The sequence below is a fragment of the Vulpes lagopus genome, chromosome 19, assembly GCF_018345385.1.
Source record: "Vulpes lagopus strain Blue_001 chromosome 19, ASM1834538v1, whole genome shotgun sequence".
Taxonomy (NCBI): domain Eukaryota; kingdom Metazoa; phylum Chordata; class Mammalia; order Carnivora; family Canidae; genus Vulpes; species Vulpes lagopus.
Genome location: NC_054842.1, coordinates 51,178,384 through 51,205,914, shown reverse-complemented (window position 1 = coordinate 51,205,914; position 27,531 = coordinate 51,178,384). Strand labels below are relative to the sequence as shown.

The 27,531-nt window shown below is 34.4% G+C and overlaps 1 protein-coding gene across 1 annotated transcript in view; it reads right to left on the bottom strand.

The window, feature by feature from the left end:
* The window catches only part of LEKR1 (leucine, glutamate and lysine rich 1), a 167,192-nt gene that overhangs the window by 100,921 nt on the left and 38,740 nt on the right, over positions 1-27,531 (bottom strand). Inside the window, exon 4 of the mRNA XM_041733691.1 lies at positions 2,086-2,205. Within this exon, the coding sequence (XP_041589625.1) occupies positions 2,086-2,205 (120 nt within the window). The remainder of the gene's footprint in view (positions 1-2,085; positions 2,206-27,531) is intronic.

The following is a 27,531-nucleotide window of genomic DNA, read 5'->3' as shown; positions in this document are numbered from 1 at the left end:
ATACAACCCAACATACATACACACATACACACACAATCTCATTAAAAATGGGCAAAGGACTTGACTAGACAAAGAAGACACAGAGATGGCCAAGAAACACAAAAAGATGCTCAGCATCACTAACTATCAGGTAAATGCAAATGAAAACTACAATGAGATAGGACCCTAGACCTGTTAGAATGACTAATATCAAAAAGGTAGGAAAAAACAAGTGTTGGCAAGGATATAGAGAAAAAAGAAACTCTCATGCACTGTTGGCAGGAATACAAATTGGTGCAGCCACTGTGGAAAACATTATGGAGGTTCCTCAAAAAATTAAAATAGAAATATCATATGATCCAATAATTCCACGATTGGGTATTTACCTAAAGAAAAAGAACACCAATTCAAAAGATACATGCATCCCTATGTTTACTGCAGCATTATTTACAATAGCCAAGATATGGAAGCAAAGGATGAGATCATGTCATTTGCAACGACATGGATGGTCCTAGAGGACATTATGCTAAGTGAAATACATCAGACTAAGAAAGACAAATACCATATGATTTCACTTGCATGTGGAAAAAAAAAACAGATGAATAAATAAACAAAAAGTAGAATCTGACTTAGAAATACAAAGAACACCCTGATGATTGCCAGAGGTGGGGGGGGGGAATGAAGAACAGACAAAATGGGTGAAGGGAAGTGGGGACATAGGCTTTCAGTTATGCGATGACTAAGTCATGAGAATAGAAGGCGCTGCATAAGGAATATAGTTAATGATACTGTAATAGTGTTGTATGGTGACAGCTGGGAGCTACACTCTTGGTGAGCACAGCATGATATAAACTTGTCAAACAGTCTGCCATACACCTGAAACTAATGTAACATTGTGTGTCTCTACTCAAAAACATTAATAAAAATATTTTGAATTTTTAAAAATTAAAAATATATAAAATAAATAAAATAAGAGGTGCAATTTTCCCTTTCACTAGTTCAATACCAGATTTCTAGGACAGGGCAGAGATTTCTGATGACAAAAATGATCATCTATGAGTAGACTCATTCATCCAAAAATTATTTATTGAGCATCAGTTATGTACAAAGCATTTATGAAAGGTACTTGGCCAGGAGATGATCACCAGATAGTATACTAAAAAATCCTTATCCCAAGTAGTATTTTTAACAAAACAATATTTCTGAAAGCTAGTAGATTGAAAAAAAAAGAAAGAAAGAAATCTAACATTCAAAAAATTCATTCAACATATTAAGTCACCCAGAACCTGTGTCTATTTGTAAGGTTCATTTAACTTATTTTCCTTTTCTAAGAGCTACATTACTCAATTTTGAAAAGAATCATTGTTTTTGACATCCTCAATATATTCCATTTCAATTTTATAAAAGAAAATGAATTTCCTAGTTTCTTTAGAACATTGGGTTTTACCTTTAGGTATTATAAACCCTCCAAAGATTATATAAAAGCAGAATTAACCTTATTTATGTTGGAGATTTCTAAATTTAGTGGGTCCATTACAATCATTTGGAAAGTTAACCTATTCTAGGAGCACCTGGGTGGTTCATTCATTCAAGCATCCAACTCTTGGTCTCGGCTCAGGTCATGATTTCATGGGTTGGGAAAACAAGGTTCATGTCAGCTCCACACTCAGCCAGGAGCCTGCTTGAAGATTCTCTTCTTCTGTCCCTTCCCCACTCAGGCATGCGCGCTCTCTCTCTCTCTCTCAAATAAATAAATAAATCTTTAAAAGAAAGCTACCCTATTCTATTACTTTTGTATCACTGGACTATCAGGCAGGGAATCAAATTCACCAAGAAATACTGGTCAAGGGAAAAATGAATTGGTTACTATGCTTTCATTCTAAATGTACTGCAAATAAAAGCAGGGTGTTTGGCTGATTTAAATACTATTGCTAAAACTATTCGGTTGAGATAATGATTTACAAAAAAAGTGAAGTTGTTTCCCTTCTCTGCATCACACTGAATATAGAAACTATATTACTAAAATGTGTTTGAATGTTTATAAAGTTACTCTTAAATGTATTTTTTAAATCTTTACCATTTTCAATTCTTTAAAGATAATCTTACCTGAATACTTGTGATTGTCTCTGCTTAATTTTTAATTCATATCGCAAATGACTCAGTTCTTTCTGGACCCTCTGAAGTTCATTTTGTTGACTTTTTAACTGCATGTTTACATCTTGAATCCTAAAAATATAAACAAACAACATCCATTACAAGTTTAAATATTCCTCCCAGGGAACTTTATTAAATTAAAATTTAAATATACACTTAATAAATGTAAATATTAAGAAATTATGTATCTTTATATATGGTAAGCGAATGTACAGAAAAAGCATGGAGAGGCACATATCAAACACTGTTATCCCTGAGAAGGAGAGTGGAAGTGATGGGCAGAGGAAAGGCAAAGAACATTGTAGAGAGATGTAACTTTTACTTTGCATCTTCTGTACTGTTCAAATTTTTACAATGAAGTATTGCCACTTGAATTATTAACTAAAATGTAACTAAACATCAATAAATCAATTTTATCAACTTAATTTTTATTAAATACATATATATAATTGCAAATGTCAAATATTACTGAGTTAAAAAAAATAGTAATCATTTGCCTTTACCTCAAATCCCACTGCCCAAAACAACTTTCAACTTTTCTCCTGATTCCTCTAGTTTTTACTTCTATATAACAAAATCATAGGCTTATATCGTTATTCCTTAATATTTCAGTTCATATATTACCTAGTAAATCACAAATCAGTTAATATCTGATTCTGCTGCATCTGAGTCCCAAATATGACAACTTAAATATATACAAGTATATCATATTGTGTAAAAACAAATGTACTGTTAGCCAATCCAATGCTGATATAATAGCTTTATAGATTCATCAGGGCCCCAGGATCCTTCCTACTTTCTGGTCTACCACCTTTGGTCCATACCCTTTATTTTCATTGACCATGATAATGGCAGAAACCCCAACAACTCTTTTCCCGTTCCACACTAGCAGTCAGAAGAAAATAATAGCTCACTCTGTCTCTCTTAAGGAGACTTCTTGGAAGTGTCACTAACTACTCCTGCGGAACTTAGACACTACTCCAAGTAAAGCTGGGAAATGTAGTCTTTAACCGGAAAGATGAGCTCCCAGATATACCCACAGTTCTATTACTAAGGAAGAAGGGAGAATGATTTTAGGGTAGGTAGCTAGCAGCCTCTATCACAATCCTAATAAGAACTGACCCTCCTACACATACCTAGACTCTGATACACACATACAAACACACTGCCTTCCCTGTCTTGCTCTTTAGTTAAATCAATCTTTTAATTCAATATTTATATTATTTTTCACTAGTGAGCCACATGTTATGATAAGATCACATTTCTTGTACAACTTTTTGCTGTCCCTGGATTTAAAACAAACAAACAAACAAACAAAACCTCCTTTTCTTAGTTTTCTGTGTGCCTATCACTGATACATCTTCCAAATCTGACAGAGGTGTAATTCTTCTTTCTCAACACCTTCACACACAGCGGAAAACTCTTCCATATCACTTCTTTCCCAGGAAACATCCTTTCCAGAGCTCTCTATTCCCCGGCTCCAGTCCGAGTATTCTCTCGATTGACTATACAACTGTCATCCTGGGTCTTCCTTTTCGTATCATTTCAGGGATATGCAATTATATCCTCAGCTTTCTTCTATCCTGGCTCTAAAGTCTTCTTCCTTCTTGGTGCACTCCTTTTGGTGGAATTGATCTTCCAGGAGCCTTTTGTGCATGGGAGGTAAATCTGAGAACATGAACATCTGAAAATGTCTTTATTGTATCTCAGACTGGACAGTTTAGCTGAATATAGGATCACAGATGAAAAAAAATATTCTTCATTCAAAAATTAGGGCACTGTTCCTGTTTCTTAACTTCCAGTGCTATTTCTGCAAAGTCCAAAGCTGCTCTAATTCCTACTTCTTTGAACAACACAGGGTAGGTTCTCCCCATTCTCCCCCTGTCTTGGCTCAGAAGCTTTAAATTTTTTCTCTTTTCACTTACTATTTTTAGATTTCATCACAATATATTATCCTGTCAGTCTTTTGTCATTTTCCATGCTGGGCACTTGATGAGTATTTGTTTTAGAAACTGACGTTCTTTAGTTCCAGGAATTCTACCCTAGGGAGAATGAGTCCTTCCTCTCCATTTTCTTTCCTTTCTGGAACATGTTTCTATCTGATGTGGGACCCTCTGGAGAGATCTAATTTTCTTAATTTTTTTTTTGTCATCTTACTACCTTAGACATTTTTAGTTTCATTATCTTCCATCCTGCCTATAAAAATTTTAATTTCTGCTATCATATTTTAATTATCAAGAATTCTTTCTTATTCTTCACTAGGTCCCTTTTCTACTAGCCTTTGTTCTTATTTCATGGATATAATTTCTTCTCTTATACTTTTGATAATTTTGGTATCAATAACAGTGTGTTTGAAAGTTTTCTTGAGCTTACTATAATGCTTCTGTTTCTTCCGGGTGTTTAAATTTTTTTCTGTTTTGCTTTTTGTCTTTCATATTTGAAGACTCCCTTACAAGTCTGGAGATCCTTTGTTGTCTATTCATATTTACAAACGAGGATAATTGGTCCAATTTCCACAATAATGACAAAGGGAGAAAAGAGCAAGGTGCTTTTTGAGATAAAAGAGAAGCAACAAAAGTGACATGTGGACCTTGTATAGACCCAGATTCAAATAAATAAACTAAAAAACATTTTTAATATTAATGAAATTTGATTATGAACTGGGAATTAGAAAATAACAAGGAACTGTTGCTAATCTGGGGATAATGATACTGCTGTTATATAAGAAAATGGCCATCACACTGAAATAAATAAGGATGAAAATAGCATGCAGTCTTGGATTTTCCTTAAATTACTTTAACAAACAAAGAAAAGGGGGACAGATGAAACACATATGACAAAAAACATGGTGATTTTCGAATATGCATTAATAGATATTATACTATTTTCTCTTTTAAAAAACCTAACAAATGAGGCACTGAAATGCTGTCTTTAAGCTTCCATGGTATGTGTTGGAATTGTTAAATGATGGGCTTCAACAGTGGGGAGATCATGTGGGGAACTAGTTATTTTGATAGTTCTTATGCCATTTGCCAGAGTCAGGATGAAGTACTAAAAAGCCTTTGGGGAGGAAGAGTGGTACAGAGGTTCTGAAAGCTTAAATGCACTTTTAAAATATTTTTAATTGGGACGCCTGGGTGGCTCAGTGGTTGAGCATCTGCCTTCAGCTCAGGGCGTGATCCTGGAGTCCTGGGATCGAGTCCCACATCGGGCTCCCTGCATGGAACCTGCTTCTCCCTCTGCCTCTGCCCTCTCTCTCTCTCTCTCTCTCTCTCCATGTCTCTCGTGAATCAATAAATAAAATCTTTTTAGAAAAATAAAATAAAAATTTTTAATAAATTCTCCTATTTTCAGCCTTACTTTGTACCCTGACAAGTATTTCTCTTGGCATACTAAGAGAAAAAAAATCAGCCAAATGTTTTCAGGAATCACATCTAAAAAAAATAAGTTAACATAAATGTAGAAAATAAAAGGTTAGAAAAATATATGCCAGACAGATGCTTTAAAAATAATAAAAAGATATATATTAATATTAATATTAATAACTAGCAAGACTGTAAATAGAAAAACCCTTTAGTTTTTATAAAAATCCCAATCTATCAAGAAAAATAATAATCATGAACTTTTACATACCCAAAACATGGCTTCAAAACAAAGAAATGTTAAAAATCCAATGAGACAAATTACTAGTCATAAGGGGAGGTATTAACAAATTTTTCACAGAAATGGAATGGTTACAATGACATGAAAGACATGAAAAATAGTAGAGATATTGAGGATTTAAGTCACATAATTAACAAACTTGATGTATGGATATAATTGGAGGTTAAATCTAATAATCATTCTTTCAGACACATAGTATAATCACAAAAATTGAGCATGTAACCAGCCACAATTAAAATTTTAATACTTTCTTAAAAAGAAAAAAATCACATGTGCACATTCACTGCCTACAGTAAAATTACATAAAACATTTACAACAAAAATTCAATTAAAAAATCTACATACATGGAAACTTAAACATACATCTAACAAACTATGGGTCAAAGAGGAAATAAAAATAAAAACTATAAACTATTTAGAAACAAATAATGGAAACACTGTATAGCAAACATTAATGTACTTATTAAATGCATTTATTAAATAAAATGGGTATTCTGAATGTCATGATCCAAGAGAAAGGTATAAATGACAAAAATCAATGCTGAGAAACCAGGGTACCTACCCCAGTGGCAATGAGCACATCCAATTCTCACATCTTGGTTTCTAAATACCATTTTCTCATAAAGGAAACCAAGGTATCTTAGAGAATTGGTTGATTCCAGGGTGGAAGAGGGAAAATCTAAGATGAGCCTAGAACATTTTTGGTGCCAGAAAGTAGGAAGAGCTCAGGAAAGACAGGACATTTGAAAGGGCACAGGTGTCACCTGAAACCTCCTAATAAACCTAATAGCTAAAACTGGAACAGTTTAGAAATAAATAACTATAGTATTTGAATATAACCCACAAAATAAAAGTGAATGATTCCACAATGATGTTATTAAGTAACTGAATAGATAAATAAATAGAAGTTACAGTCCTTCCCTCACAAAGAGATTCCAATTAATAAATGTAGAAGGAATAAGGGAAGTATTTACTCCAAGGTATGTATTAATTGCAAAGGGAAAAATAATAATTTTATAGTGGAGGAATGTGGAAAACACCACCTTTAACCAAATGATCAAGGTTATCATCACCTGTAAGAAGACATAATGACAGCATATACACTCCCACATGATACAATGAGAAAGGTACATTGCTTCTGTGGTACAGTTCCCCAAAAATGAATAACCTCAATATAATTATAAGTAAACATCAGACAACCCAAATTGTGAGATATTCTACAAAATAACTGAAAAGTACTCTTGAAACGTCTTGGGTCATGAAAGGCAAAGATTAAGGAACTGTCACAGACCAAAGAAGACTAAGACAGTATGAGCTCTAAAGGCAATGTGTGAGTCTAGATTGAATCCTGGACTGGAAAAAAAGATGCTAGTGCAAAATTGATGTAATTAAATAAAGTCTGTAGGTTAGTTAATAGTATAGTACCAACGTTAATTTCTTAGGTTTTATAGTGTACTATAGATATGTAAGGTATTAACATTAGGGGATGATAGGCATATGAAAACTGTACTATTTTTGCAACTTTCCACAAGTCAAAGTTATTTCAAAATAAGAAGTTGAAAAATTACATGTACATATATAATGAAAAAAATTGTACATGTCAAACATCTATAGTATAAATTGTGTAAAAAGGTGGGTGCATTTTAAATTTTGGAGGTCATACAATATTTTTAATAGCAAAAAGAAAAGACAACAACCTTCCTGGTCAATACCAGAGGAACATTAAATAACCTACATTCCCATACAATACTATACAAAAAATAAAAAAAGAATAAAATAGATCTCTATGTCCTGGCACAGAAAGAATACCAAGACTAATAATGGAGGAAAAAGAAAAATCTGCAATTTAAGATCAATAAAAGCTTTCAACAGCTCCTAGTGGGAATGTAAATTAATACAACTACTTTGAATAAATAGTTGGATCTATAAACCTGGCCATATGCATAAGGCCATCATCCAGAATTTCCACACCTAGTACAAACCCAACAAAAATGTGCTTATATATTCACCAAAGACACGCACATGAATGCTCATGGCACCAGTGATTATAATGGCCTTCAATCAAAAACAGCCCAATGCCAAACCACAGCGGAGCAGATAAATCTACTGTGGTATGTTCATACCATAGAAAACTGAACAGCAGCTACTACAGCAGAGATGCATCTCACAAACATAACATAGAGTGAAGGAAACCAGACAAAGAATATACACTACATGATTCCATTTACATAAAGTGTAAAAAAGGCAAAATTAATCTATAGTGTTACAAATCAAGATAGTAAATACCTTTGAGTGACAGTAAAAGAGGTAAAGAAAGCTTCTGAAAGGATATAATGCTCTGTTTCATGATCTGGGTGCTGATTACATGAAAAATTCACTTTGTGAAATTTAATTTAGCTGTACATGTATATTTATGCATTTTCTCTATATTATGCTTCAATAAAAATTTATAAAAATAAAATAGAATGTAAATAAACACCTTTTTAAAATACCTTAGACAGTTTATTATGTATATATAAGCATATCAAGACTGATGAATATGGAAAAATCCAGAAATATTATAAGAAAATTTAATTTAATATACTGTTGGATTAAATGACATTTGTATTAAACATTCCTTAATTAAAGCCCACTCCAACTATTAAGACTTACTCAGAAAAGAATTCTAAGCTTGTATTTTTACAAAACATTTTCCTTTTTCTAATTTTAAAAAACATACACATTAAGACACTTTCCAAGTTCACTTTCAATATTTCCTAAATGAATGTTACATATAAATAGCATCTCAGGCCCTCCAACAATGCTCCCTGAGAAGTTAGGCCACATGACTTCACGCTGTTCTGACTATGAAAGTTAACTTCACTTTTTTCAAATCAAACTGATATGGTTTAAAATGCCATGCCTGGAAAGGCACTAATGTTCACTCTTAACGGTATATATATATCAATTTTATAAAATAAACAATTCACATAATATTGTAACAAAGTATGCACTGTGCAAGCACACATTTTCTCTAAGGGCCATAACTCTGCATTAAAGTTGACTACTACGTTGATGTGAGGACACGTTGTTGTCTGGTGAGAGGGTGTTCCTGAAAATAGTGGGCACTAACAGCATGTTCCAGCATAGAAAGTCCTGTGCTGGAAGTTGGATGACTTGTATTATAAACCTCTTGCCAATGTACCCATGAGAACAACTCATTTACTACCTTTATCTATTTCCCAGATTTTCCCTTAGCTGACTTGACTGAAATGAGTTTTGGGAGAATCACAGAGTTGTAAAACAAATTTGGGGAAGGAATTGTATATAGTCTCTTAATCATTTCCATTTGGATCATCTATTAATATTACTTATAATGAAAATATTCTAAAGGAAAATAACTTTAAAACACCCTTTTAACTTCCCTCCACTCTATAATCAAGAACTTTAGAAAACACAAGAAAGCTAGTCACATCATTGGGGATTTTACCACCTGTAAACTATATTCTTTTATGCCAAGCTCCTGGATCTAAGGATTCCTTTATTTTTAGTCTTTCCCTCAAACTGGTTTTGCAGCAATCTAAGATGACAGGTGGAAGCTTGGGGTCTAAAGAAACGAGGTGGGGGATTTTCAGGATTATATCCTACCGAGATCTGAGAGGCAAAGGCATCTAATTATCAAGGGAAAAATTAGGGCTGCAACAAAGCAGTCAAAACAAGAGAGTACTTCAGGAGTTGTTGAGAAATGGATTTCAGAAATGGGCATGCAAATAGCTGCCAATTACAAAAAGTGGCTTCTGTAACTGCTCCTCTGGAATTAACCACTGGCTAAATGCATCCAGGAAATTAAATTGCCTTTCGAGAAAGTAGGGAGTATGGGGTGAGGAGCCCAAGTACGGAGGTAGATACTCACTTAGGATTCAATAAAACCAGAAAGAATTCTTACTTTGCAGAGAAAAGTCATTAAGCACTTTGTGAAACTCTGGAGACAGAAACCAAACTTCTTTACCTATTATCATGAGTATGGCAACTTCAAAAATGTCAACTAGAGAATGCCCAGGACCAAAAATGTCACTAACATCCAATTGCACAGAACCGTGGCAGTATTTAAAATGGAATTATTTATGGGTGCTGGGGTGGCTTAGTCAGTTGACTCTTGATTTTGGCTCAGGTCATGATCTCAGGGATATGGGATAGAGGCCCACAATCTCCAGGCTCAGCACAGAGTCTGCTAGAGATTCTTTCCCTCTCCCTATCCTCACCTCACCCCTTCGAGTGTGTGCGTGCTCTCTCTCTCTCTCTCAAATAAATAAATAAATAAACAAACAAATAAATAAATATTTTGAAAATGAAACTATTTGTAAATGCAAACACATAATTTCCCCTTGAGTGATCTCCTATTGCTTTTATTTACAAAATTATTCTGACACCTACTTATATCTTCTTACAAAAGTTCTAGTTACTAAAACATATCCTTTTCTGAGGTAATTGTTTTATCCCAGTCATTATTGTGTAAATTATCAATGTACTTTCAGTATATTGATAACAAATGTACTTCTTAATAGCTTGGCTCCTTCTAAAGAGTGATTGCCCTATTGAGGTAAGGATCAGGAATATTTACCTTTGCTAAAGGACAGAGGTTTCAAAAGCCTAATAAGCTGTTGTCTTGACATTGATATCACACAGTCATATTTGTTCCCTCCCCTCTCCTCTTCCCTCGAGCTCTCTCTCCACCTTCTCCCAACAAAGAGAGAGAAAGGTACCTTGCATTGGAATTAATCAACAGTGCTTTTTAAATTAACATGTCATTTAACTAATCCCATTTGAGCTTTATTCAGTCTTTGATTTCTCTCTTGGTCTCTTTATTTATTAATATTTTTAAGTGGATAAATACCTAGAAACATATAACCTCTCAAAAGAGAAGCAGAAAGAAATAGAAAATTCAGACAGACTGACTACCAGCAATGAAACTGACTCAGTAATCAAAAAATCTCCCGGCCTCTTTAATATGTAGAGAGTCTATTAAATAGATCTTCCTTTGACTAAGTATGACACGCTTAAGCTTTACTAGTACAGAAGCAGAAGTTAAAAGTCTTAATCCTGACTTAATAAATAACTAAACACATAATTTTGTTTTGTAGGCTTGATGTATATCTTCACAAAATGGAGGTAAAATGTTTCACTGTATTTTCCTTGAAGGTAAGGGGATAGAAGACAATTTGGAGAAAAACGGAAATTTCCACCATTTTAAAATGCTCTTAATAAAATCACAGTTTATGTAAAACACTTTTAAATATCACTACTATCATTTTAAGGTACTCTCAGTAATTACATTATTTATTCTTTGGTGCAAGAACTTATCATTCTTACTTCCCTAATTGTTCTGTCCCAGTTTTGGTAACCACAGGCATTGATAAATATTCTTTTTTTTTTTATGAACTCTAAAGGATGGAAATGCATATAAAATTCCTGCATATTCTGTTTTTCATGTAATGGTTAGCTATTGTTTTCTCCATTTAAATAGGATTCCTTTTCTGTGGAATCATCAATACTTTATGCAAGGAATTCTTTTTTCCCACTCTACTCTTGAGCTCCAACCATTCATATGACTGCCACAGAAGCTTCCATGCTCTAGGACTCAACTCCACTGGCTAAGTGGATGAAACACCTCCCCCAAGCCCTTCTCTAGGATTTTTTCCCCCTTGCGCTAGAGAAAACAGCAGGCAATCCCCTTCAGGTGGCAGTAGATATAAGAACTAAAACTTAGGCGCATTGTGGGCACCTGCTTTTCCTTCTGAAAGGAGAAACGTAAATCTGCAGTTTAAGAGCATAAGCCAGTGTGCAAAGAAAAGCAGAGATGAAAGACAAGAGGAAACCCTTGGGTGGTCATGTCCTTTGTTCCGGTTATCCCAACGCCTAGCTTCCTAGGCTCTTCCAAGATTCGATTTTTTTTTCCTTGAAATCTGTGATCCATTAAACCCTTTTTGCCTAAGCTAGTTCAAGCTAGATTTTAGTCACTTAAAATTAAGAGTCTTAACTAATAGTGTATGGCTCAGGGTCTATCATACAACAAACTTAAAATTAACTTCTAAGGTTAGTTTGAAGATTGAATGATTCTACTAGTCCTTAAAAATAGAAGACATTTCACGAAATAAGCTCATGACAATAAACAGGCAATTTGGAGAAAAGCAATATTCTGAGTAAAAAACTAAAAAAAAAAAATGCATACCACCAAAATTCAGAGGAATGGAACTTGAAACATTTATAATTGTTAATCACAATTGTAACAATTATATTATATATCTGTGTATAACATATATTTGTAAATTTCCACGTGTACAAATCCCTCATTGCAGGGTTTCTCCCTGACAGCAGAACCCACTTGAACCAATACGCTTTGTGCTGTCTGGAAGTTGGGACTTCCCCATGGGGTCTGGTTTCCCCTCAGAGTTACCAAGGGGAAGTGAGCACAGGTCCCTTTGCTTTTAGAACTTCAGACTAACTTGAGGATTCTATCAAGCCCTCTCCTTTTCTGGGACACTAACCAGTGCCTAATCTGTCTCTTGTCCACTGACTTTTTTCTCACTTCCTCAATTTACAGGGTCTTTATCTCTTCTAGTACAGGAAAAAAAAATTATTCTCTTACACTCATCCAAATCTATGATTTTTGCCATAAACTGCCTGTCCTCAGTTCCTTGGGAGCTTTGACTTTTCAGTGAAGTATAATTAACATGCGATGTTAATTATTAGTTTCAGTACACAACATATTGATTCAACAATCCTATATGGATAACTCAGTGCTCACCACTATAAGCATAGTCACCATCTGTCATCATACAACACTACTACAATATTATTGGCTATATTCCCTATGCTGTACATTTCATCTCTGTGACTTATTTATTTTATAATTGGAAGTCTATAATTCTTCATCCTCTTTATCTATTTCATCCATCACCCTACTCGTCTCCCCTCTGGCAACCACATTTGTTCTCTGTATTTAAGTCTGGTTTTTGTTAGTTTCTTTGTTCATTTGTTTTTTAGAGTCCATATATAAGTAAAATCAAATGGTGTTTTTCTCTACATGATTGATTTCACTTAGCATAATACCTCTAGGTCCATCCATGTTGTCATAAATGGCAAGATCTTTCTTTTTATGGCTGCATAATAGTCCATTACACAAACACACACACACACACACACACACACACACACAGACACATGCCCAATCTTCTTTATCCCTCTGTCTATTCGACAGACACCTGGGTTGCTTCTGTATCGGTATTGTAAATAATATTGTATTTTAATATTTTATATTAAATTAAATATTAATATTAATGTTAAATATTAATTTTTAAAATATATGAATTATAAAATATTTTATTTATAAAATTTATAAATATTCAATATTAAATTAAATATTCAAATATTTTAACCTAATAAATTAACAAAGATTTACAAAAATGAATATCCAATCCAATATTGGCAAATTACAATGAAACAGCATTTTCCTACATCATTTGTCAGAGTATAAAATTTTTATGGTCTCTTTTTGTAATGCATTTGGGAACTATCGATTAAGAAGCTTAAAATATTCATGTTCTTTGACTCAGGAATTCTGCTGGGATCTAAACTGAGGAAAAAGATCTAACTACAGAATACCTTTTTGTTTGTTTTGGCCTTGAAGAAAGCCAATCACCATAGTAATTTACAGCAGCAAAAATCTGAGAGTAATACAAATATTCAGTAAGAAAATGATCAATTGATTTATTCAATGCAATTTTAGTTACTAAAAATAATTTTATAGTAGATGTGTAATAATACAGAAAATACATTATGGTGTTAGATTTTCACAAATCAGGATATCAATCTGATTGATATATAACTGTTTTTTAAACTATAAATAACCAAAGTAATTCAGCCCTTTCTCTATGAAAATTTTTATTAATATAAGCTAGATACCATTCCATATGTTAACAGGGAATATGACTTGCTTTCTGAAGACTGCTATTAGTGAAAAGTTGATCTCTGTGAAAGTGCTACCACCTTAAATAAAGGGACAAAAGCCATTGTTCTCCAAAATAGGAACACACAGCTTCCCTGTGTAAGGGGCTGGCTGCACAGCTGACCTTGCCTCTGTTTTTTAACTCTTGGTGGTTATGACATATATAATAATTTCTAAAAACCCAATTTTAGTACAGTCTTACATACTGTTCAAGAGCTCCTCAGGGACATTTAGGTATATGTTTTTCTCTTTAGGTAAAATACATGTATAATAAAAATCATGTATTTTTCACCCTATAATAATAAAATAGCTATACTGGATTATTTTTTTTAACTTTTGTTAAAATTCTTAGAGAAAAAATAACTTTGAAACAGCTTCTAAACTCTTTTTCCCATTAAGATATACTTTTTAAAATGTGATTTGTAGGCAGTCCAGGTGGCTCAGTGGTTTAGCGCCGCCTTCAGCCCAGGGCCTGATACTGGAGACCTAGGATCGAGTCCCACGTCGGGCTCCCTGCATGGAGCCTGCTTCTCCCTCTGCGTGTGTCTCAGCCTCTCTCTCTCTCTCTCTCTCTCTCTGTGTCTCTCATGAATAAATAAATAAAATCTTTAAAAAAAAATTGTGATTTGTGAAGTTTTTATTTTCTTCTCAAAATATTGAACAATCAAGAAAAAAGTTATTATGGTTACTTTCAAATGAAAGATCATTCAAAGATTTTCATTAATACTGTAGTGACATTTTAAAATGCCCAAAGTGGACACCTGGATGGCTCAGTGGTTGAGCATCTGCCTTTGGAAAATAAAAAGAATAAAAATGCCCAAAGAACCTTTTTGACAAGATTTTACACGTACTTCATTTTACTATTCAAGGAGGATTAGGAAAATAAATGTAGTAATATTTGTTCAAAATTGAACTTACTGCCTGCCATATTCTGAGGAAATAAAATTATGAAATATTCTCCAATACAAATTGTTAAATAAAACAAAAATATAATACTCAAATATTCTTATAGTTAACAAACCTATTTTTTTTTTTTGGCTAGTTTTTCTATCAGTATTTGACTAAATACTTTCTAATTCAAATTCTATAGCCTTAACGCTGCAAGTTTTCTAATTGCAATGCCATTAGGAAATGTAACATGACTTGTAGAACATCACATAATGGCACTGTTGTCTCAAATTAATTTAAAGCAGATATTTATCAGGGTCACAAAGCACCTCATTTACAGGGTTGGGTAAGAATCGTTATACAATTTCTTTGTAGAGGGTTCAAGGACAAACAGAACCCAGAGCTGAGCTGGTATGAAGAATTGCCTGGGTTGTGCCACATGTAGTCTTACGTTTGCCCAATTCTGAAGTTGCAAACCAGTCCCTGAACATGCCTTATTTGGCTTGACTTTCCATGAGTACCACTATTTAAAATTTCAGAAATTTTACATAAAGATCCAAATTCCCTACTTTTCTTTAAAAATCAAATAATTCAGAAACAATGGGCCCACATTCCTCCCAAAAACAATCTTGTGGACCAGCTGCCTCCTCTTTAATGAGCCACAGTTTCCAGTTTACTGTAGTTCACACTCAGCCTATTTCAGTCACTATTTGGGATACCTGCATTTAAGTTTGCCATTCTAAATTCTAAATTCTAATTCCAAAAATTCACAGTGGGATTTTAGATGTTTTTATAAGCCATTTTAAACTCCATCTGAATGAGGCTTTGGCTACCTCAAATATTTTTTCTTTGAAAATGACCCAAGGTGGTTGCCTGCCATTCACTTGAGATGAAATGAATTTTATTTTTATTTTGCATATTTTGAGGAATTCTTTAGATGAATTTTATCTTTATTTTGTATATATATGTGTGTGTGTGTGTGTGTGTGTGTGTGTGTGTGTTTGAGGCACTTCAAACAAGCTAACCATCAAACTGGACTAAATCGTAGCAATAATCCTCTCCACTCAGGGTTTCATCTGTGTCATGCATTTATTCATTCATCAAAGAACTTCAGTTAATGCAGAAAACTGGTTGGTTGATCAACCAGCACTAAAGGTGAAGTACTGTAACAGCAGGCGTGTACAGAATTTTCTGTGAACCCAGGAGGTCAATGAAAGAAGCTGAATGGTAAAGGATGAGTTAGAGTCAGTATGAAGCAAGGAAAGTCAAAACAAGTAAGGAGTTCCAGAAGGGCATTAGCCAAAGCACAGAAGTTTTAGAGAAGATGGTATATTCCGGTTAATTCTTAGTGGTTCACATGGAGTGACAAGAATTGAAAGCAAACTGAAGATCAATGTGAACCATGCTATGAAATTTGCACTTTTCTCTCAGTGCCATGGGCCCCCTAGAGGATTTGAAGCAGGAGTCAGATGGACATTTTAGAAAGAGTTACCTAAGAAATTGCTACTGAGACATAGGAACATTTGTTTCATTGAATCTCCCCCTCCTCTCCAGTCTATCCTCTCCAGAATCTTGTCTCTTCTATAAAGCTCAACTTCTACAAGTTCCTGTTGATTGATAAGATCAATTGACACTTAGTTTACCATGATCACAGCTAATGCCATATGATTTATGACTTCCCCACTTAGAGACTCAGCTCAACCCTCCCCCATCCACAGGCTTTTTCCCTTCTCCTCCCCTCTCCCCTGCTTATTAGGACCAATTCTGACTTCAGACCTAAGTTCAACAACCCTGTCCACCTCTCCACACCCATTCACTCTCATTGCTGATTCCCTTATCCTCCTTTAATAAATAGGCTTGTATCTTGCTTTCCTATAATCCTGTCTTCTATTGGTAAAGCCACCTAACACTTTAATATTCTCTTGCCAAGTCAGGACCACAATCTTCCAATTCAGCTTTCTCTAATTATGTCTAACTGAGTGATTAGACTTCTAGATGTATAAACATGAGCCCTACTATCTGTTGGGGCAAGTTATTAGTACTTTGCCGTGAACTTCTCTTGTTAACTACTTATCCAGATACCTCAACCTTAGAAACTCAAGGCGGGTGTGTGTGTGGCAGGGATTTTGGGGGCCGGTGGTAGTGGAAGACTATACCTGTGCTGAGGCTGTTTTCCTTAGCACCTGATAAAGCCAATGGATAAGTGTAATTCTAGGTCCCAGTCCCTTCTAGAAAGCTATATATTTGTCTTAAGAAATTGAGTCAAGCTCAGTTGAGTTCGAGAAGGTGACAAATACCACTTACTCTAACTGTTCTCTGCGATAATAACCAGGCCCCTCAGGTGATCCTCACCGACACATCCTAATCTTAAGTGGCATATCATGAAACAATCACCTTATGCTTCTCCCTTACTATCCCTTTAAGCTTTTCCTTCCTTTATTTAGATTAAAAAGTTTGATAATTCCTTCATTGTTCCATTCTGTCTAGAAACTAGACAGTACTAGGTAGTACTAATAATTTATTAAGTATGCAATCCTGTAACCTCAAAAAGGCAAATGTATATACTTTTTTCCTACCCTTAAGTAGTCTTGGATTGTATTTCCCCGAATTAAAATTCTCCTGGAGTGTAATAGTGTAAACAAACAGAAATATGCTTACTGGCCTCCCATAAATACTGCAGTCCTCTCTGATAAAAAGGACTGTTAAAAAGAAGCATGGCTTTTAGAAAATAACTGCTTATACCCCAGTTGCTGCTGCTTCTCGTTTACCATGCTGTCAAAGTAATGCTGGCAGAGCGTTAATTTGTGGTAATCTCAAATGCTGATCTCAGTTAACAGCACAGGCCTCAGAGTTGCCTGGCAAATATAATGCTAAATTACAATTGATTCCAAATACATTAACCAGGGAATTTCTGATAGTTGGAACAGAAGGCTGAGTTGAAGTTTGTCTGCATTATTTATGATAGAAATATTAACATTATACCTGCTTTTAAACTTCAGAAAAAAATATTTAAATTTGAACTGCTTATATTTAGGAATAATCAAAAATTGTAATATTAGGTTTGGGGGATTACTAAAGCTAATCCATAAAGTGTTAAAAAACACAATAGTTTGTTGTCCTGGTTTTATTAGTAATATGTACTTGCATGAATTAAAACTGAGCGCTTATAAAATATTCTATCATTTAGATACTAATTTGGATTGCTGTGGGTAAACTGAATGGTGAGGTCATACATTATATAATGGGCCAGTTACGTTATAACTTCTCAGATTTCACTTCTCTTCATTTTGGCATATAAGTAAAAATCACAATATTCCTAGGAGGTAGGTCCATTATCCTTGACAGATAAGGAAATGGAGAGGCAGAGAAGCAAGCTGCATCAGGGCACACAACCAGCAATGACCAAGCTGGGATTTGAACCCACGCGGCCCTACTGTTATCCTGCTACTAATAAATAGTTGACAGTACTTTGCTCTGATTTTGTACTTTTGACCGTTGCTTTGCATATCATTTTAGAAGATGGACTTTTATTTGCATATTGTACTTTGAATTCTGCTTCAATTAAATTGATACTTACTTGCAATGGACAGGAACCGAAGAGGGAAGAGGGGGAAATGGCATTACCAAAAACAGAAAGTGAGTAACGGCTAAGAACCACAAATGTTATGCATGTGAAGAAAAGTTAAGCACAAATATAAATTTACACATATGTCCAAATGTACGTCTTTTTAAAATCTCCTCGCAAAACCCAGGGGTTGACAGAGGGAAAGAGTTCAGTGGTAATTCTCACGGACATTTGCTTTCATGAGCATAAAATGCTTTCAGGATCAATCCCAGTTAGTCTCTGTCCTTCAGCGTGGTAAGAATTTGGCATACTACTCTTTTCTTCTGAGAGAGAAATCTAAATGCTTGCCAAAGCACTTAATATTCTAGCTTCCACAGCAAATCGCTTTCATCTCCTTCTAGCCGCCTCCAAACTGACTTCAGACTTGGGTAAAAGAAAAAAAAGCATTGGAGGAAAAAGGCACAGGGGTGGTTGTTGTCGTTCCTATCTTTTTTTCCACTGCAACAAACAAAATATGCATGTAATTATATGAAACATAATTTTTTTTAGTATAATTCTTATCACCCTAGAGAGCTCTCTAATTGTAGTCTTCCTTCCCACAATGGCACAAAATACCAGGCCAATATAATAGCGTAAATGAGGTACTAAATGTCTGGCTTCTAACTCACTGACAATTTTGAGCTTTACTTCAATAGCCAACTTTTCTTCCCTTTAAAAGAGGATAGGAAATGGAGAAAATTATAACCTATTATTCTAGATATAAAGATATGAGTGACTATCTAGCCAAAGAAAATAAGGTTAAAAAGAAGTCTGATTTAGCATTTACAAAGAAAATAAAATTTTCCTTTTTAGAAGATAGGAGCGGTATAGGAGTTATATTATAAAACAGGTTATACTAAAGTTAATTTTTCAAAGGCATAAATATAATATGTTTTCAGCTCATACTCAAATTAGTTTTACATTAAGTTAAAGAAAAAAAGACAGGCTTGTGTTTGGACTGCAATGCTGGTGAGAGAGAACTAAGAACATTGGACAGAGTCTGACACAGAACAATGATGATAAATATTCCCAGAAAATGCTTTTAACAGACACAATTTACAAAATAAAGACAGGCTAAAAGCAAAAGGTTAGAGAAAGAGAAAACAAACTTAAGCAAAAGAAAAAGAACAGAGCAACACAGGATGTTTAATTGGTTATCTCTTTCCTTGGATTACCAGCCCCTCAAATGTGCTGGACATTCTTACTAGGCATTTTCAATCCTTTAATTTTTGTTTCTCTCTCTATGCCTCTCCTAAGTCTTCTGGCTTAACATGAGAAGGCCATTTACTTCATTTCACAAAATTATTTATTTTGCAAAAACAAAGTTATTAACAAAAGGCTTAGGAAAAGTTAAATCACAGAGCTATGAATGGCTCAGTGAGAGTGTTGTGGATTTGGCCTTAGTCCTCTTACTTGGCAATACTGTATTTCTAGTCTTAGCTTCAGTCTGAGAGATCATGCTTAGATTGATCATAAATACTATGTTTCCCAATGTACATTTGCTTTTTATTTTTTTTATTTTTATTTTTTTTACATTTGCTTTTTAACAGAAGTGTTGACCAACTGCTTTATTTTGTTGTTGTTGTTCCTTTCGTATCCTAATCCTCTCCCTACTCTTAACCCTCCTACCTTCTTTGACCATCTCTTACATGGTCACATTAAACTAGTTTCATTAGACATAGTGAAGAGGTATGTGAATGGAGACCACATTTTTTACAAAATTACATTTGAAAACAAAGACATTCTTTCCATTCCCTGATTATATCATTATGTTTATTGTTATTACAATTTTATTTCCTTCTTAATGACAGAATTTGAACTAAACAACTCTCTTGAGATTGTCAAAATAATAACAGAGTGATGCAAAATACATACAAATGAATATTCAATTTTTTCTTTCACAAGATATACCATCTGGAAAAAATTAGTAAATGATGAGTCATTCATGATTAAATGAATGAATCAATAACTTTAACCTTTATCTTTCTCTATAGAAGTTTTTCAAATGGCAGGGAGAGGGACAGAAGGATTACCTTGATCCCAGAACCTTAACACAATAATTATGTTCCACTTTTAATTTTTAAAATTTCTAATAAAGTAATTCTAAATTAGATAAATAATAGGATTAAAATTCATATTGTTATAGGAGTTGCTGATTGATTACCCTCCCTGAGCAATTACCAGGGGACTTTCACTAATATACCAATAAAGCAGAGTATATAAACTGATCATTCAAATATTTTTCAACAGAGAATTCAGAAGTCAATACTACCATTCTGATGGGCACATAAAATATCCAAAAAAATCCATAATATTTATGAACATGTTTCTATGAATGAAGGCTTGTTTCCTAGGGGGGGAAAAGAACAATAGTTTTTTTTTACCACCAAAAAATTTATGAAAAAAATGTTTGCTGTGAAAATAAATATGATTTTTCTGTATCTTTATTTCATGTACAGTAAGAATCTCTTTAACACAATGGATCCTGAAGGGAAAAAAAAGCTCTAAAATTATTTTTTCAGCTCATCTATATAATCACTGACACAAAAAAATGTGCAATGTTACAAAATAATTTTTCTCTTCTTCTGAGCCTTGATTAGCTAAAAACTAATACTTTTAAATATGCATCTTCCTTCTTCTCAGCCTCCTTGCCACATCCCACCTCAAACATGGGCAAGGAAAAGGTTGCAAATCATTTTCCACTTTCCCTCTCTCTCTGTTTTTTCTGCTCCCCTTTCCAAGCTCAGGCACAGGCATTCCACAAGGTGCTTGCTGGCTGGCAGCAGATGAGAAACACCCCTCCTCTTCAGAGGGCAGACAATGACAAAACCCAGGAGTAATCATATGCTGGCAATAAAACTCAATATAAAAACTCATGTCCATTAGAAGAAAAAATAGAATATAAATTCTAGGAAGTTATCATGATTCAATATTTTAAATTATATTTGAATGATACACTTCCAATGTGTCATTGACATTCATCTGAAATCATATAGAAGCAAAGAAAGAATATCTTTCACAGCTCTCTAAGCATTTATCTGCGTACAAATATTAGAGGATTCAGCGTGAGTGAGGTTGCCTGCTGAGAACAGAAACTGAAATGCCAAGAGGCATATTAAAAGCCAATGTAAATGATGCAATTCATGGCAAAGAGCCATCTATAGGCCTACATGAATTTACTGTTAATAGAAAACAGAAGTGGCAGCAAGAGATATACCATTCCATATCAATCCTTTCTTGGCATGGATATCATTTATAATACAGAAAGAACAACAACACATTAGCTTGAGTGCATTTCAGGAGATGTGTAAACATTCCTAGGCTATGTAGAGTGGTAAAATCAAAATGAAATGTAATATGAAAACCTTAGCTTCATGATTCATTTCATACATTCCAATCACTCAGCAAATTAGCAAACACCTACTATCATGCACTCACCATTGTGCTGGTCCTATGGGTATTACAAAGGAAAATAAAGACAGCTACTGTTCTCAAGGATTTTGACATGCAAAAAGGCAAGGCTTAAGAACAAGCACCAAAAAAAAAAAAAAAAAAGATATACTCAAATGCCAAACATTTGTTTAAAAATCTAAGTGCTATAAGGTATCAAAAAGATCATTAAGGGGTAGAGTAATATAGGTAACACCGTAAGAAAGAAGAACCTTGAAGAATCCAAAAAATCTAACTACAAGAAAAAAAAAAAAGAAAGAAATGAAATGAATAGTTTATTTTGGCAAGGGAAAAAAACATGTGCAAAAACTAATGAAAATGACTTCTGATAGTTTTATACTAACTCAAATCTATATCAAAATTATAGATTTTTTTACATGTATAAATGAGTTATTTTCTTAAAATTAGTCATAAGTTGGGATGCCTGGGTGGCTCAGCGGTTGAGCATCTGCCTTTGGCCCAGTCCCGGGATTGAGTCCCACATTGGACTCCCTGCATGGAGCCTGCTTCTCCCTCTGCCTGTGTCTCTCATGAATAAATAAAATATTTTTAAAAAATTAGTCATGAGTCCCAGGACAGTTCCAGTTTAAGGCTTATTATTCAAGAATAGTTATTGAGGGTATGAAAACCTGAACTGGAATTGAAAAATTGCAGTTAAATCAATGAGTTAACAACTGCAGGGGGACCCAGTCATAGTGCAGCCTCCACAATATTTAAAGATTTACCTCTAGGAACTTGACCAGGTTCTCATAGCAAATATCAAAGAAAAATCCCCCTTATGATTTCAGAGGAGGAGGCAAAAGGAATATGCCAAATCACTGTTCTTTTAACAAGGTCTGCTTTCCGGAGAAACTAGTTAATCAGAGCCTAATCTGCATAAGTATTAGTAGATCCTAACTGGCCTGGCAAAGGGAAATATCCAGCTCCAATCTAGTCTAGCCATCCTGTCTTACCTAAGGGCTGGGAGCAGAGGAGAAGGGGGTTGGGCAGGGGCAGAACTGAGAACCTTGTGATGTTCACAGTCCAGAGGCTCATTACAAGACTGAGACTTAATCACAGGACTATAGATTGGTACCCTTCCACCTATACCCCACTACCATCTTACTAAAAGCTGTTGACAGCAGTTCTCTTTACAAGGTTGATTATGTCTGGCATACCAAAAGGAAAAACACGCAATTTGAAGGGACAGAGCAAGCGTCAGAACCAGATATGCCAGGAATGTTGAAATTATCAGACTGTGCATTTAAAACAACTATGATTAGGGGCATGTAGGTGGCTCAGTGGGTTAAGCATCTGACTCTTGATTTTGGCTCAGGTCATGATCTCAGGATAATGAGACTGAGCCCCACATTGGGCTCCATGCTCAGCATGGAGCCTGCTGAAAATTCTCTCTCCTTTTCCCCTGCCTCAAAAAATAATAATAAAAATAAATAAAACTATGATTAATATGCTAAGGGCACTAATGAATAAAGTATACAGCATGCAAGAAATGGATAGGTAATGTAGGCAGAAAGATGGAAATCCTAAGAGAGAATCCAAAAGAAATTCCAGAGATCAGAAACACTATAACAGAATAAAGAATGCCTTTAATGTAATAGTAGACAACATGGCTGAGGAAAGGACCTTTGAGCTAGAGGAGATATCAGAAGAATCTTTGAAATCTAAAATATCAAAGAGAACAAAGACTTAAAGAAACAGAACAGAATATCCAGGTATTATGGGACAACTACAAAAGGTGTTAACACATGCACACTGGGAATACCAGAAGAAGAAAGAGAGAAGGAACAGAAGAAATACTGGAAACAATGACGACTAGGCATTTCCCAAATTAATGTCAGACAGCAAAGCACAGCTACAGGAACCTCAGAAAACACTAAGCACGATAAATGCCCCAAAAACCATACTTAGGCATATCATCTCCAAACTAAAGAAAATCAAAGATAAAGAAATAATTCAGAGGGCAAAAACACCTTATCTATACAGGAAAAAAGATAAGAATCACACTTGACTTTTCCTCAAAAAACAAGCAAACAAGAAGAGAGTAGAGTGAAATATTCAAAGTGTTGAAGGGAAAAACAAGAAACAAAAAACCCACCAACCTAGAATTCTGTATGCTGCGAAAGTGTCTTTCAAAAGTGAAGGAGAAATAAAGACTTCTTCAGACAAACAGAAACAGGTAATTTGTTGCCAGGACACTTGCCTTATAAGAAATATTAAAGAAGTTCTTTAGAGAGAAGGAAAGTAAAAAACATGGATCTACTTAAAGGAGGAGCATCAAAGAAGGATTAACTGAAAGTAAAAAAAGAAAATTATTTTACTTACTCTTAATTGATCATGACAAATACCTATGTATACTTAGGTCTATATTATACATATATGTATGTGTGTGTGTGTGTGTGTGTGTGTGTGTATACTTTTATATAAGTGAAATGAATGACAGCAATGATACAAGGGATAAAAGAAAACAATCAGGATTATTTTGTTATTTAAGGTACATACAATACTACTTGATGTGTCTAGTGTTATATGAAAGTGAACTTGGATTAGTTGTAAAGTTCTATTACAAACTCTAGGGCAATCACTAAAAAACTAAAAAAGAAGTATAACTGACATGCTAATAAGGGAGAGAAAGCATAACCATATAAAATGCTCAGCCACAAAAGGCAGAAAAAGAGAAGATAAAAATCAGAAAAAAAAAAATAAGGGCAATTACTCCAAGTATATCAATAATCATTTTTAATGTCAAAGGTCTAAGTGCACCAAGTAACAGCCAGAGATTATCAGAATGTATCAAAACCCATAAACCAACTATATATTGTCTGCAAGAAATCCACTTTAAATATAAAGACACATATAGACCAAAAGTAAATAAAGGAAAACAAACCATTTTGATTAGCTAAGACTAATCAAAGGAGAACAGAAGTAACCACATTAATTTCAGACAGAACAAACTTCAAAGTAAGAAAAGTTACCAGGGATAAGAAGAGAACTGTACAATGATAAAGAAGTTAATTCTCCAAAAAGACATAAGAAGTCTTAACATGTGTGCACCTAACGACAGAGTATCAAACAACCTGTGACAAAAACTAACAGGACTGCAAGGAGAAATACATGCGTTCACTGCTGTAGTTGGAAACTTCAACCCTCCTCCATGACGGGCAGGAGCACCTGGGCGGCTCAGTCAGTTGAGTATCTGCCTTTGGCTCAGGTCATGATCCTGGGGTCCTGGGACCAAGCCCCACGTCAAGCTCCCTACTCAGCAGGGAATCTGCTTCTCCCTCTCCCTCTGCCCCTCCCTCTTGCTCATGCTCTCTCTCTCTCTCTCTCTAATAAATAAATTTTTAAAAATCTTCACAAGAAATCGACAGATCCAATAGGGAGAAAATCAGTAAGGACATAGTTGAACTCCACAGCACCATTAAAACAACATCCAAAAAGAGCAGAATATACAGTGTTTTAAGCTAACATGGAACATTCACCGAGAAAAACTACCTTCTGGGTCATGAAACACATCTTTTTTTTTTTTTTTTTAAAGATTTATTTATTTATTTATTCATGAGAGACACAGAGAGAGAGAGGCAGAGACCCAGGCAGAGGGAGAAGCAGGCTCCATGCAGGGAGCCTGAGGTGGGACTCGATCCCAAGAGCCCAGGATCACGCACTGGGCTGGAGGCAGCGCTAAACCGCTGAGCCACCCGGGCTGCCCACATCCTAACAAATTTAAAAGAATAAAAATTATACATTATCTGCTCTCACAGACCACAATGGAATTAAACTAGAAATCAGTAACACAAAGATATATGGAAAATCCCCCCAAAGTGTAGAGAATAAATAATTCTAAATAATACATGTCAGAGAAGATATCTCAAAATAAACTAAAGAATATTTTGAACTAAATGAAAAGGAAAACATACTTTATCAAAACGTGTAGGATGTAGGAAAAACAACAACAGGGTTTAGAGAAGTTACAGTATCGAATGCATAGATTAGAAAGGAATAAAGATAAAAATATCAATAATCTAAGCTTCTAAATTAGAAAACTATAAAAAGAAAAACAAATTAAATCCAAAGTAAGCTGAAGGAAGAATAGTAACCATAGTAAGCATAAGAGCAAAAATCAATGAAACTGAAAACAGGAAATCAAACTGAAAACAGGAAATCAACTGAGAAAATCAACAAAACCAAAAGCTGTTTCTTTGGGGGAAATAAAAAAAAAAATCAATAAAACTGATACATTTCTAACCAGCCTAAGAAATGACACAAATTACTAACAATAGAAATGAAAGAGGAGAGACATCACTATAAATACTAGGAATAAAACAATAATAAAGGAATGCAATGAACAACGCTATGCCCAGAAATTTGATAGTCCAGATAAAATTAATGAATTTCTTAAAAGAACTGCAAAAACTTACACAGGAACAAATAGACAATATAAATTAGACTATATTTATTTAAAAGACTGCATTAATAACCTAGAAAAAAAAAGCCAAGCCCAAATGAGTTCACTGGTAAATTCTAAAATTTAAGGATAAGTTATACCAATTCTCTACAAACCCTTTCAGAAGGTAGAAGCAGAGGGAATACTTCCTAATTCACCTGATGAGGGAGGTATTACCCTAATTGCAAAATCAGACAAAGCCATTATAAGAAAAGAAAACTCAGATTATTATCTCTCATGAACACAGATGCAAAAATCCTCAACAAAATATTTATATATCATGACCAAGTGGGATCTACCCCAGGTGTGCAAGGCTGGTGCAACATTCAAAACTTAACTAACAACAACAAAAAAAAACTTAACTAACATAATCCATAAGGTTGACAATATCAGAAAGAAAAATTACATGATCAGATGACCAGATGCAAAAAAAGCATTTGCAAAATTCAATATCCATTCATGAACAAAATCTCACAGTAAACAAGCAATAAAAACAGAAACTTTGCCAACTTAATAAAGACTATCTTTTAAAAAAAAAAAAAAAAAGTGTAACTAGCAACATACTTAATAGTGAGACACCAAAGCTTTCCTGCTAAGATTAGGTACAAGTTAAGGATATCCCTTCTTACCACTTTTTTTCAACACTGTACAAGAAGTCCTTGCTAATGCAATAAAACAAGAAAGAGAAATAAAAAGTATATAGATTGGGAAGGAAGACATAAAACTGTCTTTGTTCTCAAGTGACATGATTATCTATGTAGAAAATCTGAAAGAATTCAACAAAAACACTTCTGGAACCAATAAGCAGTTAAAGCAATGTTACAGGATACAAAGTTAATATACAAAAGTAAATCACTTTCATATATATATAGATACATATATATATACATACAAACATATATATATATATATGTCAGCAATGAAAACATGGAATTTTAAATTAAAAGACACATTACCATTTACTTTAGCATCCCTCAAAATAAAATACTTATGTATAAATCTAACAAATGTGTATAAGATCTATATGGGGAAAACTACAAAATTGATGAAAAAAAAAACTGTAAGAAATCAAAGAACTAAATAAATTGAAAGATATTCCATGTTCAGGGATCCCTGGGTGGCTCAGCGGTTTGGCGCCTGCCTTGGGCCCAGGGCATGATCCTGGAGTTTCCAGGATCGAGTCCCGCATCGGGCTCCCTGCATGGAGCCTGCTTCTCCCTCTGCCTGGGTCTCTGCCTTTCTCTCTCTCGCTCTGTGTCTCTCATGAATAAATAAAATCTTTAAAAAAAAAAAAAAGATAGGTTGGTACTGGTGAAAAAATAGACAAAGAAATTAAAGGAACAGAATAGAAAGTCCAAAAATAGACCC